This window comes from Charadrius vociferus, unplaced genomic scaffold (assembly GCF_000708025.1).
Source record: "Charadrius vociferus isolate BGI_N301 unplaced genomic scaffold, ASM70802v2 scaffold55, whole genome shotgun sequence".
NCBI lineage: Eukaryota > Metazoa > Chordata > Aves > Charadriiformes > Charadriidae > Charadrius > Charadrius vociferus.
The window spans coordinates 1,981,551-1,999,332 of record NW_009648444.1 but is presented as its reverse complement, the minus strand read 5'-3'; the positions used below and the strand labels follow the sequence as shown (position 1 = coordinate 1,999,332).

The window sequence follows — 17,782 nt, the reverse complement described above, 5'->3', positions numbered from 1 at the left end:
GGCTACATACGTAAAACTCTAAAAGGGACCTGACACCCCCAAATTAGCTGAAAAAAAAAAAAAAAAACAAAAAAAAAACCCAGCAAATATGCATTTGTGGCTCTTGTAAATACTATATCACATGCCCATTAAAAATGCCACGCCCAAGTAACCACTGTGCTATATACACAAAACCAGCAGTATAAACACCATTAGTTGGGATTTTTTTCCCAGTAAAAATGGAGTCAAAATCAGAGATTTTAACAAGAAGTCAAGTTCAGGATAGCAAGTTCCTTTACATTTCTGCTTTAAAGAGGGGAGCAGACTGCACTTGGTCACCTCTGTCAACAATCATGTACTGCACTAGACATAGATGTTACAAGACACATCATGTCAATCAACTAGTCACAAGGCACCACTTCTTGCTCTCCAGTGCAGTGGAGGGGCAGCGGCCCTGACAGGCCTTTTACTGAGCCTGGCTGGTTGGAATCAGGGTTTGAATGTCAAAGCATTTTAAACATATGTGTTAACCATGGCTCGCAACTGGCTGGGAGCTTACAGGTGGAAGAGGAGATCAAAGGAGGGTTTTAAAATATTTTTAATACTAGCGATATTCATTAAATCAGAACTGGTAATGAAAGACTGCAGCTAGGGGGAGCAGCAGAGGGAACACAGTATTTTTAGACTGCGAATTCCCACTTTTGCTTGATGCCGAGGGAGATCAGAGGAAAGACACCCTCCCAGCACTTACAACACTTTGACTTTTATTTAGGCTCCCTAAAATCTCTGGTCAAATAGATTTGAAAGATTAAGTAGGAGATTCTTGGGCTGTTTGACTGTAATCCTGAGTTGCTCTTTGTTCTCGGATGTCTGCATATACTTGTAGATGGAGCTAACCAACCCTGTTAACTTCCCTGGTGTGAGAGTAGTTTCCATCAAAACTGCATCAACTTTGAAAATGTTAGACTTTTCAAAAAGCTGTAAGGTTGTTCTAACAGCAGAAGCAATAAACAGAATTTGCACTAGTAAAGTGTTCTATTAATGCATGACTGAAATACAGAGTGTATTTAAAGGAGAAAAATCTCACTTTTGTCTTCCAGGGTTGCATATTTTGTCAACTTAGAACATACTTCACCAAGAGGCAGGAGGAAGTATTGACTGCTTCGGCTATGAGCTCGCGAGCAAGTGACACTTACTCTGCTGTTGCGTCCAGGTTTGCTGACCTTGTCTATCGTGAACTCTGGCTTCAAAGATAGCTGTGCATACAGAAGGGCTGAGAGGTCTGAGCAGAAAAAAAAGTGGATTCTGAAGGTCAGTTGAAGTCAATTCACTGAGTTATAGAGAGTGTACCATAGAAGCTCACTACAAAATTACAAGATGTATTTATGAAGTTTCCATAAAGTATGAAGATACTCAGCCCTATGTATAATAATAATTTGGGAGGGAACAATTTACTCAGGAGCAAAAAAAAAAGCTTGAGGAAGTAACAAAGAAAAGCAAAAAAGACCCCCCAAAACCAAAAATCTTCATTCTGAGTGATCAATGACTTGAAAATCTGACCCTTTTTTGAAAGTATTTACTTCTGTAGCTGACTAAATGGTAGCAAAATTCTTTGAAAAGTCTCCCCCGACTTGTGCGTGCTACATACTTTGTAAATCTGTCCTAAGCCTCTTTGTCTATGTCTTCGTTTTTCCATTTCCTTTTCATTATAGTCATGTTTTCCATTTGCCGCAGCAATTTCTTTGGAGATTTTGCCTAGAAGTCGCTCTGGATAACAAACCCACACTGAAATTTGTAGGAATATTCACATTGATTTCAAAGGGCATTGGGGAGGATATGAAAAATCAGTGCCCACTGTCACAGACCCAAAGATGAATAGAGTCCAGCAAAATATTTAAATATTAGCCTAATATTTATATATGCACATCCTAAGTGAGGTAAACACCACAAATTCTTACGTTTAACCACATATGCTTAAGTTTCATGATAAGTTGAGGTATCAAGCTGGGTTATATATGATATGATAAAATAGAAATCAATATTGCTTATGTTGATAAAAACAATGAATTATTGATAAACTACATATGTACATAAAAGTTGCCATAATGCATCAGAGCAAAGAGGTCAGGCCAGTTTCCTGCTAGTTGCAAATACTCCAAGGAGTAAGAAAATAGGCAAGTACAGAAGGATTTCACATTTCTCCTCGATAAACTCTCCCAGCTTCAGCAAACAGCAGCTTAGACACATCTGAAGCTGGAAGTTTTACCACTGTTTAGTACCTACCAGTGCAAACTCTCGTCTCTGCGTCTGTCTCATCTCCGTTTGAGCAGTTCCATATGGCTCCCACAGCATCATGTGGCAATGAGCTATACAATACAAAAAACTAGTTTCTGGCTGTCCGATAATTTCACACTGTCTGCTCTTGGCTCCTCTGCTAAGGCAAATACTGAGTGATTGCTCCCAACTCACCTTTTCCTCACCCTTCAGTAGTTTATATCTCTCTCTCCTGTTCTCCCACAGGCATCCCCCCTTCCCAAACTGGGACGTTGAGTCCTATTTAATTTCTGCTGTGTTAAAGCAGTTCTGCTTCTCTCATCATCCCTGCTGTCCTCTTCCCCCATCTAATCCTGACTGCTTCTATATCCATTTAAAAGTTATTCAGGATGAGCAGCACCATGAACTTAAAAGTAGTGTAAAAATGCCCTCTGTTTTGCTTTCAGTTACCGATATTCTACTTGGCTTTTTTTTTATTATTATTTTTTTTTGTCTCTCTGCTGCTGGTTCAACATTAACCGATAGCTAAAGTGACTCTAATTTAGGAGTAGTTATCACTGTAATGTGCCTAGCTGCCGTGGCATTATACCATGCACATTGCTTTATACCTATAGAAATGGAATTTTACCTGTGGGTTTTATTTCTCAGATGCTCAGTATATTGAAATTTGCTGCAACTCTTTGTGGTGCATTTAATTTCTTACTCTTCTGAATATATTTCATTAAAAACTTCTGTGCCTCACTAATCCCCCATTTTCCACACAATTTACCAATAAGTTGAACAGCATAAGTCTCTAAAAGATTTGCGTGAAATTTTGCTTATAGTCTCCCTGCATTGTGAAAGCTGGTCATTTAGTCTGACTTACTTTTCCTGTCTACTGATCAGTTATGAAACAGGTTATCCCTTGGCAATTCAGCTTCTTTAAACTTTCTGTACTTCAGCTATAGCTCCATTTACACAAGTATTTGAAAAGCAGTGGTAAATTACCAGAAATGGTGTCATTTGATTTTGATCTGTCATTAGCCTGGTAAAAGAGTGCTTTTTTGAAACATTAACCTTAATATTATCTATACAGATATGATTAAGGCTGAGTAGTAAGGGAGTGTTTTGTGAGGCAGGCTGGAAGCAAGAGGGAAGTCTCAGCCTCACACATGTTATCAGGACAGCAGAGCATTTGAGGTTTTTTGTTCTGGAAAATATTCAGGTGAAACATACTGTGAAAATAAACTTTAGAAGAGGCAAATGTTCACAAAATGTCTTCTAGTAGCTACCGGTTAAATTAATTTCCTGCCAATAGGGTCATTTAGGACAGAAGGGGATCAAAAGTAAAAGCAGTGTGAAATTTTACTCACAAGTGGTCAAAGTTTTCCCAGCACACAAGCACAAAGACTTCCAGCAAAGTCAACAGCACCAGAGCTCCCCATCCTGCGGTAACACAGACACGTGTTGTACTACCCACCAGCGCACGAACCGTGTTCATGGCTCCTCTTGCTATTTCAGCAGCATGGATCACCCTGGCTGAAATTCAGCCTTGCACCACCTAAGCAGCCCTTCAAACCCTCCAGCTGATATCTTACAGAAACTGGCCTGCCCTTCGGTCAAGGGGTAAAATTCAAATTTGAAGCAGGATATCTCAAAAATCTTGCATTTAAAAAAGCCCCAAACACCAACCCCCTCGCCCCAAACACCACCCACTCCCCCCAACACACACACACAAACTCTACAACTAAAGACCCGAATACAGACCAACAACCAGAAGGAGCACTGGAGGTCAAACCAGGGAAAGAGAGGAAATCAAATCCAGAAACTGAGTGTCAGTCTCTGTTGTGCAATCAGTTTTCACAGAATCAGCTAAATCTGAATTAGTGAATTCCACTTCAGCTTTTGCTCCTACCGCCGCTATATCCACGGTATCTGGGAAATGACTTAGACACATCTCTGGAGAACAGCATGGGTCCGGTGCTTCCAAAAGGCCAAAGTCAGTATGTTCATGTGTCAGATAGATGTGCCAGGGTAGCCATCCCAGCTGCACAACACATGATGTGTCAACTGCTTTACATAGGGTGGGCCAGGAAGAGGCTCATTAAAGAGAAACGCTACAGCTCTGCTTGCAACATCTCTGCATCCTTGTCCAGTTTTACACTGAAAAAAAAATTACCCAGCTTTAAGAAAAGGGTTACTCTGGATAGAGATTGAAATCTGTAGAGAAGGGCCACAGGAACTGTGTCTGGTAGTTTAGATACAGATCCATCACCATCTTCCATATCATTATTTCATCACTGGGGGAACAGCATAAATTATTCTGATCTAATGTTTTCTGTAATAATAACACATTATTCTGATGACCACATTCAGACTATCTTACGTAGGTGACAAAAGACAAGAGGGCTTCTTCTCCCTGAGTTTGCTTTCCAGCAAAGGAGTCTCAGCCGGACCATTTCCTCCGAGATGAATTTCTCTCTGCATGGAAAAGGCCAGGATCCCGCTCCCTAAAGGCATGCAGAACCTAATTCCCACTGAAAATATTCAGGGACTTACGTACATAAATACCTTTCAAATTCATCCTATCTATAAACAGGGCCCAACCTTTGAGATAGCTTTCTGCACAGAAGCACGTGGCACCTCGCGGGTAAGACAGGCAATGAATGAGGCAGCACATTTTGCAGAGTACGGAGCTGAAGCGTGGCATTTCTGGGCAGCATGAACTTGCGTCTGTGGCCACATTTTTTTGGTGCATCTGCTGGGAAACAGTGCTGGAGGGGAATGAGTTACATCACTTCTTTAGGTACTAAATTGTCACCACCATTACGGACGTATCCCTTAGTGCACCTGAAAGCTGTTCCTGAACAAGTGAAGATATCATCATGTGGCTGTTACAGAAGATAACAGGGTTTGTCTCATTTTCCCCATCCTTGACACTTCTGTTCTGACTCTTTAGCTGTAAAACAGACTTCAGTCACACCAAATTCAGGAGTGACAACTGCACCCCAGACCTGGAACTCATACACCACTATCATACTTGTTCGTACAACATATGTACTGGCTTCTACTCATCTAAAACCTTTAAAACAGAGTTAAGACAGTGGCCCACCCAATTTGAAGCAGGATATCTTCATCTGTTTGTTCCTATTGGAAGGGGATTTTGTGGGTAACTCATTGAGACAAGAGCCTAAAAGTGGGTACCCCCATCCAGTGTCGAGTGGTATCTCGGCTAGCCGAGCCTGTCTGTGGTACATGCCTATTTGGAAAAATGAAAGATTTTCAGAGTGCTAATATCCCTGTTACACAGACAATCTGCAGCCCATTTGCTATTCCTTTTAGGCTTTATTTTTAACAGGGCCTTAAAACATATTTTTCCTTAAAATGACAACATTCTTTTCTGCCCTCTTTGTTCGTAGGGCTTTGTGCACCCATAAACAGTTTAAGAGTTCCCTTCACACCTGCGGTGCACATGTGTGCCTGTAATAAAGACTCTCTTATCTATCTTTCATTGATAACTTAAGAGGACAGTGTTTAAGAAAAGGCACCATCCTTGCGACTGTAATGAACAAAACCAAACCCAAATCCCAAACCTACAGAAGTGACAGCGTACAGTAAGGTCAGCATGCCTGGGAAGGAGGGAACCTGACCCAAGAAGTTCATTAGGAATCTGCTTTCCCAGTAGCTGAGGAGTGTCTCTAGTTTTGCTGCCTGGTACTTAAACCTTCCATAACCTGAGTTCATTGAAGTGCACCAGTAACAGACATTGCATTTCAAATGAACATCATCTGCCTATCAGGCATCTCCATGCATGAAGGTCTTTAAACACGTTACAAAAGTTTTTTAACAAAGCCATCCAAAGTCTCTGTCAAGCACAGGGCCAAATATGTGCTTCCCAGTTTGGCAAATCAGGAAAGCAAGTGGGGCAAAGCTAAACATGAAACTTTGATTTTCAAACTCATTCTTCCAGCCACCTGATAACCATCCCACTTCAGCACTCCAGCCAGTTGTTTCTTCTACACTTCCAGTGAAATCCAAAGATAAAAAAAGCTCATGCATTTTCAATCATAATCACAATAATAATGCATTTTAATTTACGATTTATCTCTGTCTGCCACTGTTGTTCAGATAATCCTTAAACCAAGATTTTCATATGTATATAGACAAACACATAGGTTAAGAAAGCCTGAGTTCCTACCTCTGAAATCCTTACAAAATTTTGCACTTTTTAGCACATTGTATGTATTTGTGCAACACCAAAACGTAGAACCTTCTATTTCCCATGTAATAAAAGATGCACCTTCTTTCCCATTCTAGTCACTTCCCCAGAGAAATGAAGGAACAGAGTCTTCCTTATCCTCCCTGCTGACCCCGGGGTTGGAGCAGAACGGCTGAGGGGAAGGCAAGCAGACCTGCGACTCCTTTCCAGCTGCCAAACCCTGCTCAGAGACGCAAGGAAGTAGCCTGTACCATCTCAAGGTTTTGCTCCATCCTTCCTTGACCTCCCTGGACTCCGTGTTACTCATTTGGAAAACCCTGCCAAAAATGCTTCACAGTTAGCATAATATGAGCTATTCTAAAGCTATGCTGCTACTCGAAACCAACTTGCTCAGAAAATGCCCCCCGGAGACTTGTTTACACAGCGGGGAGCGGATCAGAATGCATTAGACTGCCGTGCCATGACTTCTCTTTTCGTCTGTCTCCTTGTGCCGGTTATACTCTGCTTGCACTGACATCAATGGCCAGGCCCCAGCGCTGAGGTCTCAGTGGAAGGAAAACCTTAAGTCGGCCTAACCACAGGACAGTTTGGGATCGGCAAGTCTTCCCCAGACTCTTTCAGCTTAAGCACTGGTACAAAGTCTGAGAGAAATTTCCCTCCACAGAGAAAATGTTAATCTTCTGGTTAGACAACACCACACACTACAATTTGATACTTAATAAATTGTCGCAAAGCTATCATACAAGTGTTCACTTGGTCACTTATCCTTTTAGCAATAAAAAACAATTGGGACTGAAGTTCAGTTGCAATTTGTTGCAGCTGCTGTGGCAAGGACCCCCTCAGAAACTAATTTCCAGAGGATTCTTCTTGTTAAAAAGCCATTTCCTTGTCGAGGAGTGGGATGTCTGGAAGATAGCAACGGGGACAAAACCAAGCACAGAAGTTTACAAGCATTCCTGAAGAGCATTTTTAAAGCCCTGTATTTATTCAAACAATTACAAAAACATTTTATACAGCTAAGTAGTTTAGGCCCTCCACCAAAAGCAGACTTTTAAGCCTAACTTTTGATAGGCAGTTTTTCTCATTGCTCCTAAGATGACACATGAGGTAGCATCAACGCTTGGCTCCACCCTGGAGAAGGTATGGAGAAAGGACGGCAACTTCCTGATTTCCCGGTCCTCCCACGGCTCCCAGGATTTTCATTCTTCAGTTCTGACCCACACCCATTCTCTCTCCCCATCACAGGAGTTGGTTATGAATATTATACACTACTTATTATTATCAATAATATACAGTGCCAATTTAGCTTTGTTGGGAGTAACGGGAACTGAGAAAAACTACTTCCAGTCTCACTGGGCAACACTGTAGTGTTAAACTCACCCATTACAGCATGTTAGATGCGGGTTAGATGGCATCATTATTACTACCCGAGTAGATGACAAACTGAAATTTAAAATTTAAGAATGACAAGCCTGGTAAAACTTCCAGGCTATGCTAAACACGAAACAGTCTTCACATTTACTTGGTGGCTCCCATCATCCCAAGGAGTTAATGAGATAATCCCCCCACAAAGAGAAAAATAATGATGCCAGGCTGTTTATCTCTGTAAACACTCATGAATTTATCATCAGATAACACACCAGCCATGCCTCCTTCTCTAGCCTGCCAGTCATCCTCTTCCCTGATGCAAACACAGGATAGTAGCCAGCTTTTTCTTCCCTTCTGCTCCTTCCATTATTATTATCCCTTCACGTTACTCACCATATGGTGTCTCTATATGTGTAAGCTATATGTCAACTATTAAATCACAATTGGTAACTCTTTCTTTGGTAAGGAATGCATTTGTCCTCTCTACCTCTAAACGAGGAGATGGCCATTTGACATCTCTCTCCTTCCCTCCCACCTGAAGAATGACAGGGGAGATGATGATTGAAAAATAAAGTTAAGTATCCACCCAGTACTCCTCCTACCAAAGAGGAGAAATAGGAGACTCACAGTTCAGTCTCTGTGTCCTGGACAAGCTAATGCCCCACAAGACAGAGAGAAACACAAACTTTTCTTTTTTAAGATAGAAAACAGGATCCTGAGTCTCCCAGGAAACTCACAATGAAATGGATGGGAGGCAGGCTCTGCTCTCCCATTTTCAAACCAAAACAGAAGAAACAAAGAAATATGGCAAGTTCTGCAGTCTGTACTAGCCCTGCCAGGTCAAGCCAACAGAAGCTTCATTTGGCCATTTTTCACTCAGCTGCTACTGAAGATACACTGCAAAGACAAACTGTCTACCAAGCCCAAGGCTCCCGAACAGCATCTCTTGCTTGCAGCTCTATGTCATCTTGGACAGAGGCTTTTCTCCTTTTAAACCCATGCACTATAAAAACTCCCCCTGAACAGAAACCATATAAGCCAAAGTACCTCTGTGTTATACTCCACATGAACACACCTACGGTAAGAAAATCAGGGAAAGCACTCCGGCACAGCAGTAAATCTAGCTGTAAGAGCGGGTGGCAGGTGGAGTCTTCCTAAGAACTTGCAGCATTGGGAAGCCCAAAATCTATTTTCAGTATTGACTTTAGGAAACAACCTAAGCTATCTGAGATGGGACCCAAGCCCCACTTAAACACAGGACCTAGATTTCTATGGCTTCTTTTGACTTGACATGAATACTGGCCATCCAGACTACCGTGGCTGTACTTCATGAAACACTAGAGTTTTGCTGGAAAAAAAAAAAAAAACTGAAAAGAGGGGAGAAAGTCACATGAAAGCAAAAATGTTAAATACAAGATGGTAGCACATCTGTCAGTATCTTTTTTCTCTTTTTTTTTTCTTTATTAGTTGGGCTTAACATTTTGCATTTCTGTTACTGGTTTTACATACTGTTTTCTCCACTCCTTTCCAGAGACCTGGTTTTACACCAAAACATTCAGCTTTAGGATCTTTACAGGCTGTCAAGAATAGGTGCACCATTTTCTGTAAGAACATAGAACAAAAGGAACAATTCTGGCAACTACCCTGCTCTATGCAAAAGGAAAAACAAAGGAGCTTTTCCTCCCATCAGATGCATTTCTTTCCATGGTGCCGTGCCCGTGCCGCTCTAGTTAAGAATGAGATTCCAAGAATAAAAGTTTCCTGCTGCAACATAAACATACTCTGTTTGCAATGCCTTTTAAGAGATCTCCGCTTTACACATTTCAGACTTGCAGGGAGGAGATCACACTGACAGCAAGTCACTGCTTCGCTCAGCACAAGCTGCCAAAACGCGTAGAACTGAACGCTGTCCTCTCATTCACTGTACCGATAAGTATGCTTTTAAAAGCATGCATAGCCTGGTTCACACTTACATGATGCACAGAGAATGAGGCCAAGGGCTTGCAGAGTGAAGCAACACCTCATTCCCGAGCATGTGCAGAACAGTCCACCTTCGCTCACTGCTAAAAATGCTAAACCAGTGCCATTTGCACTACACATGTGCAACATGCATGTCTCCAAGATTCATTACTGTGCATATGAAAATTCAATCATATCAAAGCTTAGCTTTAAGAAAGTCCCAAGGGGCTGAACTGTGTGCTTATGCGCTTTGAGGGGGGAAAAAAACAACAACTCTTAAACTTTTTTTCTTTTTTTTTGTAGCATTACCCCCATCTTTCCTTTAGTAAGAACAGAATAGCTGCAATATGAGTGAACTCCACGTTCCCACTGTGTGTTTATATCCATTCATCTTCGTAACTCAAGTTTGAACACAAATGTATAAATCATAGATGGATTTAGGGCCAATCCCAAGAAAACTGTAACTAAGATGAACAAAACTCATTAATGTATTTGTAAACTGCTGTGGTTTGGGCACTTATTATGACCATATGAATCCTTTTATACCATCTCTCTCTCTCTAACACTACTTTCTGTAGTTCATTCTAGAGCAAAGGATTCTGCAATGAGCTTGGAATATCACAAATTCACCTATTTTCACATTTCATTGCAATTTGAAAATTGCTTTGTGTTAATGAAGTGTTCCATTAAAATAAATCTGCCTTCAATCAACAAGAGAAAAAACTATACCGAAGAAGTGATGGTTTGGGGACACATATGGTTGTTATGCATCCTATACTTGATCAAAAGAGAAGTTATGAATATTCATGTTCTCTAATAAAAATAAAGATTTTTGCAGGTAAAATCAATTTTAAAGAAGTAAAAAAACTTATGACCATCTTGGCTTTTTTATGGGCCTTTCACATACATGGATATGAAGCTTATAGAAGCTGGTTTCAACCTAAAGGTACCAGAAACACAGCCTAGAACATAGCAGTGAAAGAGAAAGATTTCCAAAGAAATATCATCAGTTCTCTAAAATAAATAAGTACATAAACACAAAAATCTAAATACACTTGGAGTTTTACAGATGCGGGAAAAGCAGAGAGGCGGCTTCTGTTTTTCTTCCCCATTCCTGTAGTGTCATACAACCTTCACCTCCTCAGATCTGTCATAAATATGTCATGACTGCAGTGCCAACACTGACACAAAGCTGCCCAGCACCGTGGCAGGACATGGTGACAAGCCATCTGCCAACCATGGGCCAAGTGGGGGCTGTTGGCTCCAAGCCTGGCCCATTGCACCCCGACTCTTGCCAGCGACGACCAATGTGTACGTGTAGGGGTTGCATGAGCTTGGCAGGGACTTCTGCAAGCCTGAGCGGGAAGGGAAGGTCTCTGCTTTGAAGGTGTTCTCCAAATTAACATTTGTACGTATACCTTAAACTTTTTTGGATACACTTAAAAAAAATTCTCAGATACACAAAATCCAAAGAGGAAAGCAATGCTTGAAAACCAAACAGAAGCAGGAGCTTTATGGGGCTCCTCCTTTGCGGAGTTAAATTCCTCCTGAACGACATTTCCAGGGTGAGGCATTTGTAAGTACAACTGTAAAAGGACCAAAGGCTCAACTGACAAACCATGAGATATGAAGCGCTTGCAAGATACATCCGGTGTTGAGATAATTAAAATCAAAATTAAACTTGTGCTATATTTGCATCTGCAAAGCATAAGTTAATCAAACATAATGAGTTAATCAGACTCATTTTTCTGAGAGCAAAATGTAACCATGCTTCATCATCTTTTGTGTTGTCCTTAGACTCTGACAGACAGAAACTCTTCCTAAGTATTTGCACACCCGATAGCACATCAGCCCTGGAAGTTTTCTAGGCATTGTTACAACATTAATAGGAAATAGTTGCAGTAAAGCCGCTTTATAGGAGCTTTTGCTCTATATTAAGAAGTCAAATAATAATAACAAATTGAAGGGGACATGAAGCATGACCCAGGAAGGAGATAATACTCTGCATCCCATTTTTGCAATCAAGAGACAAGCCATTCAGCTATTTAGCAAGACTGCTGCCAGTAAACCAGTATGTCTCCCAGATTCCTAACAGCAAACAGCAAGAGCAAAGAACACATTCTCTGGTGACCTCTGCAGATTTAGCAATTCAGTATTATTTTTTTTACCTTAAAAAAAAAAAAAAAAGGGCAAGCCATTGCTGGATGTAATTTCTAAGTATTGTAATTAATTTATTTTTAATCCCATGAAGAAATAGTTTATACTGTCTTGGTTGAGAGCTATTCAAGATATTGTGGTTACATTTTTGGTGTCTTTGGTACATTTTATTGTAACATTCTCAGGGCGCTGCAGTCAATTACTACATCTCATGCTGTTTTACTTGCTACAAAGCATCATCCAAGCATTTTCTAGCAAGTCCTTGTGGGTAACTCTGTCCTGTTCAAGAAACACATGTATGTCCATGCGCAGATAGGTATGAGATCAGTGTCAACTTAGCCATTTGCATTAATGACATTTTGGTTTGGCTTCTGTGGTCTCAAGCCTCTTAGCTCAAGCTGTGACAGAGTTTAAAAAAAAAAAAATTAAAATTAAACTGAGTACATTTGGAATACAAAGGCGTAGCTGGTATCTGTCAATCGTGCCTCTGCAGTGTTAAAACTTTTCCCAGCTTTTCACTCCTCTCTCCTTTTTCCAGACTGCATTATCTCTTATGCAGCCCCACAGTTGTGCCAGTCCCCTCTTGGCTGTCCCAGTTCTTTCCTTCGTTGCTGCTGCTCCCATCATGTGCGTGGGGGAAGTGGGAGGGACGGTCCCAGTGGGAAGCACAAACCCAACCAGCTACACAGCAGCAAAGGGAAAGACAGACACAACTTGCTGGGGAAAGAGCTGAAGCAATGGCTTGTGGCCAGGATTTGAAAAGGGCAGAAGATAATAGCACCCACAGATTAAAGAAGGAAAATGGCTGGAAATAAAGTTTGGTAGGTCTCAGCCTACCAGATCATTAAAGAGGGGACTATAACCCAGAGGCAAGAAGTAAAAAAAAAAAAAAAAGATAGTAAATTAAAGAGGCTACACTACCATCATCCATGAACCTATGGAACAGCTATGCCTTTCAATCACAGCTATGATACATGAGATTTTCCCTTTCAAGTTGCATCCCTATAATTGAGCAAGAGCCATCACACAGGAGAGCTTGCCCTAACACAGCGGAAGCTGTATCTAACATGCAGAAAACTTAATCTACGTCATTGCTAATCTGGCCTTTTTAATTTAGGACTCTATTCACTGTATTGCATTTATTTAGATAAATTATATGTCCAGAACAATTTCCTAGAGAGGCTACTGTTCCTAGAAGTCATTTTTCTAAATCAAGTTTTGAAACGAAATTGATAGCAGACAGTATGTAGTACTGACCCTCAAAAAAGTAATGTAGTCTAACATGTACTGTACGTTCCTATTTCTGAGCATATTTTTCCCTTGTGCAAACGCTGTAAATATTTTCCGATTCTCTGTGAAATTGGAAAAAACATTAACAGTTTGCAGAAAGGGGAAAACAGGAGTGATAATGAAGAACAGTGAAGACAGTGAAATCTCACCGATTTAGCACGTCAGTGCTTCTCATTCTCTGCTGATCCAAGGCAGTAAAGGGAATAAGAACACAAAATAAATAATATTCCTCAGAAAGACATAAAAATATAAGTCTTACTAAAATCCACATTTGCCCCACCAGTCCCTCCAGCAAGCTGGGTCAGCTTGCTTTGCTCATGCGAGTATTCTCATTAATTTGAACTGGAACTTTGCCTGACAAAGGAGCACTGGATCTTCCCTTTCTGGGCAGAAGCACTAACTACCAGCTGAAGTACATCAACACTCCCGATAAGCCATGAACTATTGTATCCGTTGATTTACTGCTGATTAAAGACTCCCAAGTTGCTCCTAGTCGTGAGAATTAACATAATTGAAAATGTTACATTAACATATTAAAGAAACGTTCTGAAAGTACATTAGTATACCAAGCTGAATAAGTAAATAGGTTGCTGGCTGATGGTTCTTTTGTCAGTTTTGGTAAGAGTCCTCTGATTTCCACTATGTGTATCTGCAGAGAGTTGAATACACAGGCCAGAGCTGTCACAACTGCAACAGCAAAATTCTATTAGTTTTCCTTTAAGCTGTATATCATTGGTCCTTACTAAAACTATTTCCTAGTTGTAAACAGGACACTCAACTCACCATTTAATGTTACCAAGATATAAAAGGTACCCCTACTTACATATTATAAATTCCACTAATGCAACAGATTGTTTTAGAAATAAAAGCATAGGCCCGTTCTTCTAGTAAATGGCACGCAAAACTTCAGCACAAAGTCCCGTAATCCAAACAAATCAAGTACTAACCTGCTGAGGAGTACTTTAAAAAAAATTTTGAAAATGTCACGTCTTAATTGGTGGAGATGTGTGACACCACTGCTAGAAAACGCAGCAGCTTACCAAACCTGCAACTGGCATTATTGCCAAAGATGAAGCATTATCACAAAAGTAACTTTTTTTTTCCCCCTTTCTTCTTTTTACTGCAATTCTGTGTTAATTGTGTTGCTTCCTGCAGATGGCCCAAAGTAACATGTAAGATTATTGGTAGCAAATCTGAGTCGTTTTCATGGACTAGACATCTGCGTGACATGGCGCAGGAGCCGGGGACAGAGTACCAGCGAGAGAGGGTGAAATCAGCAGCGACAGCCCTTGACGGGAGGTCACGCTTTGCTCCTGGGAGCCAAAGTCACTGTCTCTCCAGGGGTCTTTGCTTGTGCTACAAACAGGACATCTTAACGTGCGTGCCACCTCTTCTATCATTACAGATACTTGCAGTGTCGTCTGTGACTTGAAGTGCACCTTGCCAGTTCATGCCAGTAACTAGAAGTCCCCAGCAAACAAACCAGGTTGGCAAATAAGGGGCAAATCTTGCAAATGCAACCGGGGGGCAGTTCGACTTGTTTTCCAGGAACTGGGTGAATTATAATCAATCATTCTCAACATTGTGCTGACTACACATTGAAGTGCTAAGGATGTTGTACATAGGGAAAGGTGTCAAGACTTCCCCAAAAGGGAAAAATTACATATCGTGTTTGGGGCTGTACAGCGCAACCCCGCAAGTACTCTCACTGAAACTCATGAGACTGAGATAACACGCAGTGGGAAAATAGGTCCTACATATTGACTTTTTGTGAATACACAGAAAACAAAAGAAAACCCAAGAAAGTGTATCATGCTCCTGTATCTCCTCCAGGTGATTTAACATAGTAATTATTACAATGTGCACAAGGAAAGAGCACAGTGCTTTAGTAATATAAAACTTCAGCACAGCATCTGTTACTAAACTTCACTCAGAGGTAAGGAGAGGGACCTTGGGAAAGCTTGAAGGTGTTTAAAAACCATTTTCTCACATGCAAAAACCAAAACTACCACTACTGTTATGCCTGCACACAAAACCAAATGATAACATTCAATTATTAGGAAGCTGATGTGAAACACTTCAGCAAGTTCAGCAGACTGCTTGAATTTGCATCTTCTCTGCTGCTCTAAGGAAAATGTAGGCAAGATACAGACCCTTCAAGCATTCAGTATTTTGCCTTTTTAGTGCTGAATGTTGGCAGCTCCCTTGCTGCTACACTGTTTGTGGCTTATGAAAAGCAGCCGTATTTGGAGGTACTAACAGTACCCAATAGCGTAAAATCTATATTTTCTGAAGAAGTCTACCTCCTTCAACACCCCAATGCGCAACATTCATACCATCCAAGTTGAGACTTGATAGAGCAGTAGAGAACTGATGGCTTAAAATGTTGCTTTATAGTTTACAACAAAGACAGTTGAGTGAGGGTAATTTGCTATCAGACTTCCAAGTTTCCAAGCAGGGCAGAGAGGAAAGATGACTGCATAAGCAAGTCGGGGTCTTTTTTTCATAAGTTTCTATAACCTTTTCTTTCTTCCTTACACTCAAACTTCATATTCAGGGCTGTTACTCCCCGCTTATCTCAAATGGACATAACCAAAGAAAACTTCCACAACCACTGGAGTGTATCTGGACAAGAAACCTAGAATTTGTTTTCTGCCATATTAAGCAAACAAATGTGCCCTAAACGATACCGCTGGAACAGCATGCTTTTTTATTCTCACGACGGAGAAAGGTATCAGAGATCAACTTGCTAGGTAGGATTTTTAAAACCAAGGTTGTTTCACCACTGTAAACACAGTTTTTACTTCATGCTCGAATTTTCCTCACCTATTCAAATTCAATTCATTTAGTGTCTGAGAGTTAACAAGAAATTTCTTCCTTTCCTTCTAGCACCGCCTTGAAGGAATCAAACAAAGAAATGCTGAAGAAGATATTTTTTAGCTTACTCTTTCTTCTATCAGTTATTAATCCTACAGAGAAAAGTGAAAGGTTTAAAGCCTTCCAACTCCTACGTGCACAGTTCTTAACATCAATTATGACATGATGTTGTCTCAGACAACCCCATGAAGCAAATTAATTAATTTAACACAGTAAAGCTTTGGAAACAACGTGAGGGGAGGACTAGCAATTATTTGCATATAGCACGAAGACAGACAGACACTTGAGCAATGAAGCAATGTCCTACCTCGCCTTGCCGGTGATAGTGCTTGGGAGGTTTTCCCATCTGCTCTAGCATTTTGCCCTTCTTACTGCTAGCAAGCGTCAGTCCCTGGTGGATGACTGCAGATCTGTTGGTTGCCTGAGTTGGAGCCTCCCCCATCAGGGTGGACTTGATGGAGTTCACCTTGGAGCTGGAGCTGTCTAGCTGGGAGCTCTCCACCATCAGGACCGCGGCTAGTAAGAGGAGACAGCAGCAGCACTTATTCCACATGAGCACGATCATCTCCCCTCCCCCCAAAAAGGATTATCTTTTTTCCCTTTTTTTTTTTTTTTAGGCAAAGAAAAGAGAGGAAAAAAAAGTTTTTCAAAATATTTCCCAAAGTTGTTCACAAAGCAATGGATTTCAATGCCACGCACTCAAGGAACTGCTGTTCTGAGAGACACAGGAGAAAAATAATAATAAAACAGAATCCCCTAGGTAAAAAAACGTGTCAAGTCTATCGGCACTGAGCAACTATCAGGTCTGTGAAGCGATGGCTTTTTCCTCCAGGTCCTCGAGAAGTCCAGGCAATTCTTTAGTGACTGAGCGCAATAAGCTACGAGGCAACTGCACCCAGGGCAGCTCCCCACCAGTGCAGTCACCAGCACGTTTGCTTGAGCTTCAGAGGAAGACTGAGTGAGTGAGTGAGTTACTTCCCCCCACTCCTCCTCTCTTGCTGCACAAGCCAGCAGAGAGGAAACTCAAACCAGATCCAATCCAAGCAGCACCGGCAAAAGCTGGGCTTAGTTTTCTTTCACTCTCTCTCTCTCCCCCTCTCTTTACTTTTTATTCCCCTCCTCCTTTTTCTGTCTTTCGCCTCAGCCTTTGCAGCCAGCAGGAGTGAAAGCACCCGGTTTCTTCTTCTTCCTCCTTCTCCTCCAGCCCGGGCGGTGCGGGGCGGGGGGAGCCCCGGGGCTGTGTCCCCCGGCAGCGGGTGTCCCTCCCCTCCGCTCCCAGCCCAGCGCTGGGACGCGCCGCGCAGCGACTCTCGCCCCCTCCATCCCCCCACCCGCCTCCCACCTCCCCGGAGGCCGCCCTCTCCCCAGCCGGGCGGCTTTCCCCTCTCTCCGGCCGGGGTCTGCCCGGGTCGGGGGGTGGGGGACGCAGCACGGCCACGCACGGCTCCGGACACGCATGCCACGCTGTCGCCTGCACCTCGCTGCCACCCCGGTGTCCAGCCCAGAGGTGGAGGTCAAGTCTGGCCAAAGGGGACGGCCGCCGGCAGGCTTTGCCACACGGGTTCCCCAAAGCGTGCTGCCAAGCTGAAGTGTGCGTCGAGGTGCTCCTGCTCCCCAAAACGCGTGGAAGTGCAAAGCACGTTAGTCCTGCAGTGCTGTGAAAGCGCACGGCTGGCACGC

At 42.0% G+C, this 17,782-nt stretch overlaps 1 protein-coding gene across 1 annotated transcript in view; it reads right to left on the bottom strand.

The window, feature by feature from the left end:
- The window catches only part of DKK2 (dickkopf WNT signaling pathway inhibitor 2), a 42,276-nt gene extending 25,268 nt beyond the window's left edge, over window positions 1-17,008 (bottom strand). The window contains exon 1 of the mRNA XM_009885494.1: window positions 16,410-17,008. Within this exon, the coding sequence (XP_009883796.1) occupies window positions 16,410-16,667 (258 nt within the window). The 5' untranslated portion in view covers window positions 16,668-17,008. The remainder of the gene's footprint in view (window positions 1-16,409) is intronic.
- Window positions 17,009-17,782: the final 774 nt, after the last annotated feature.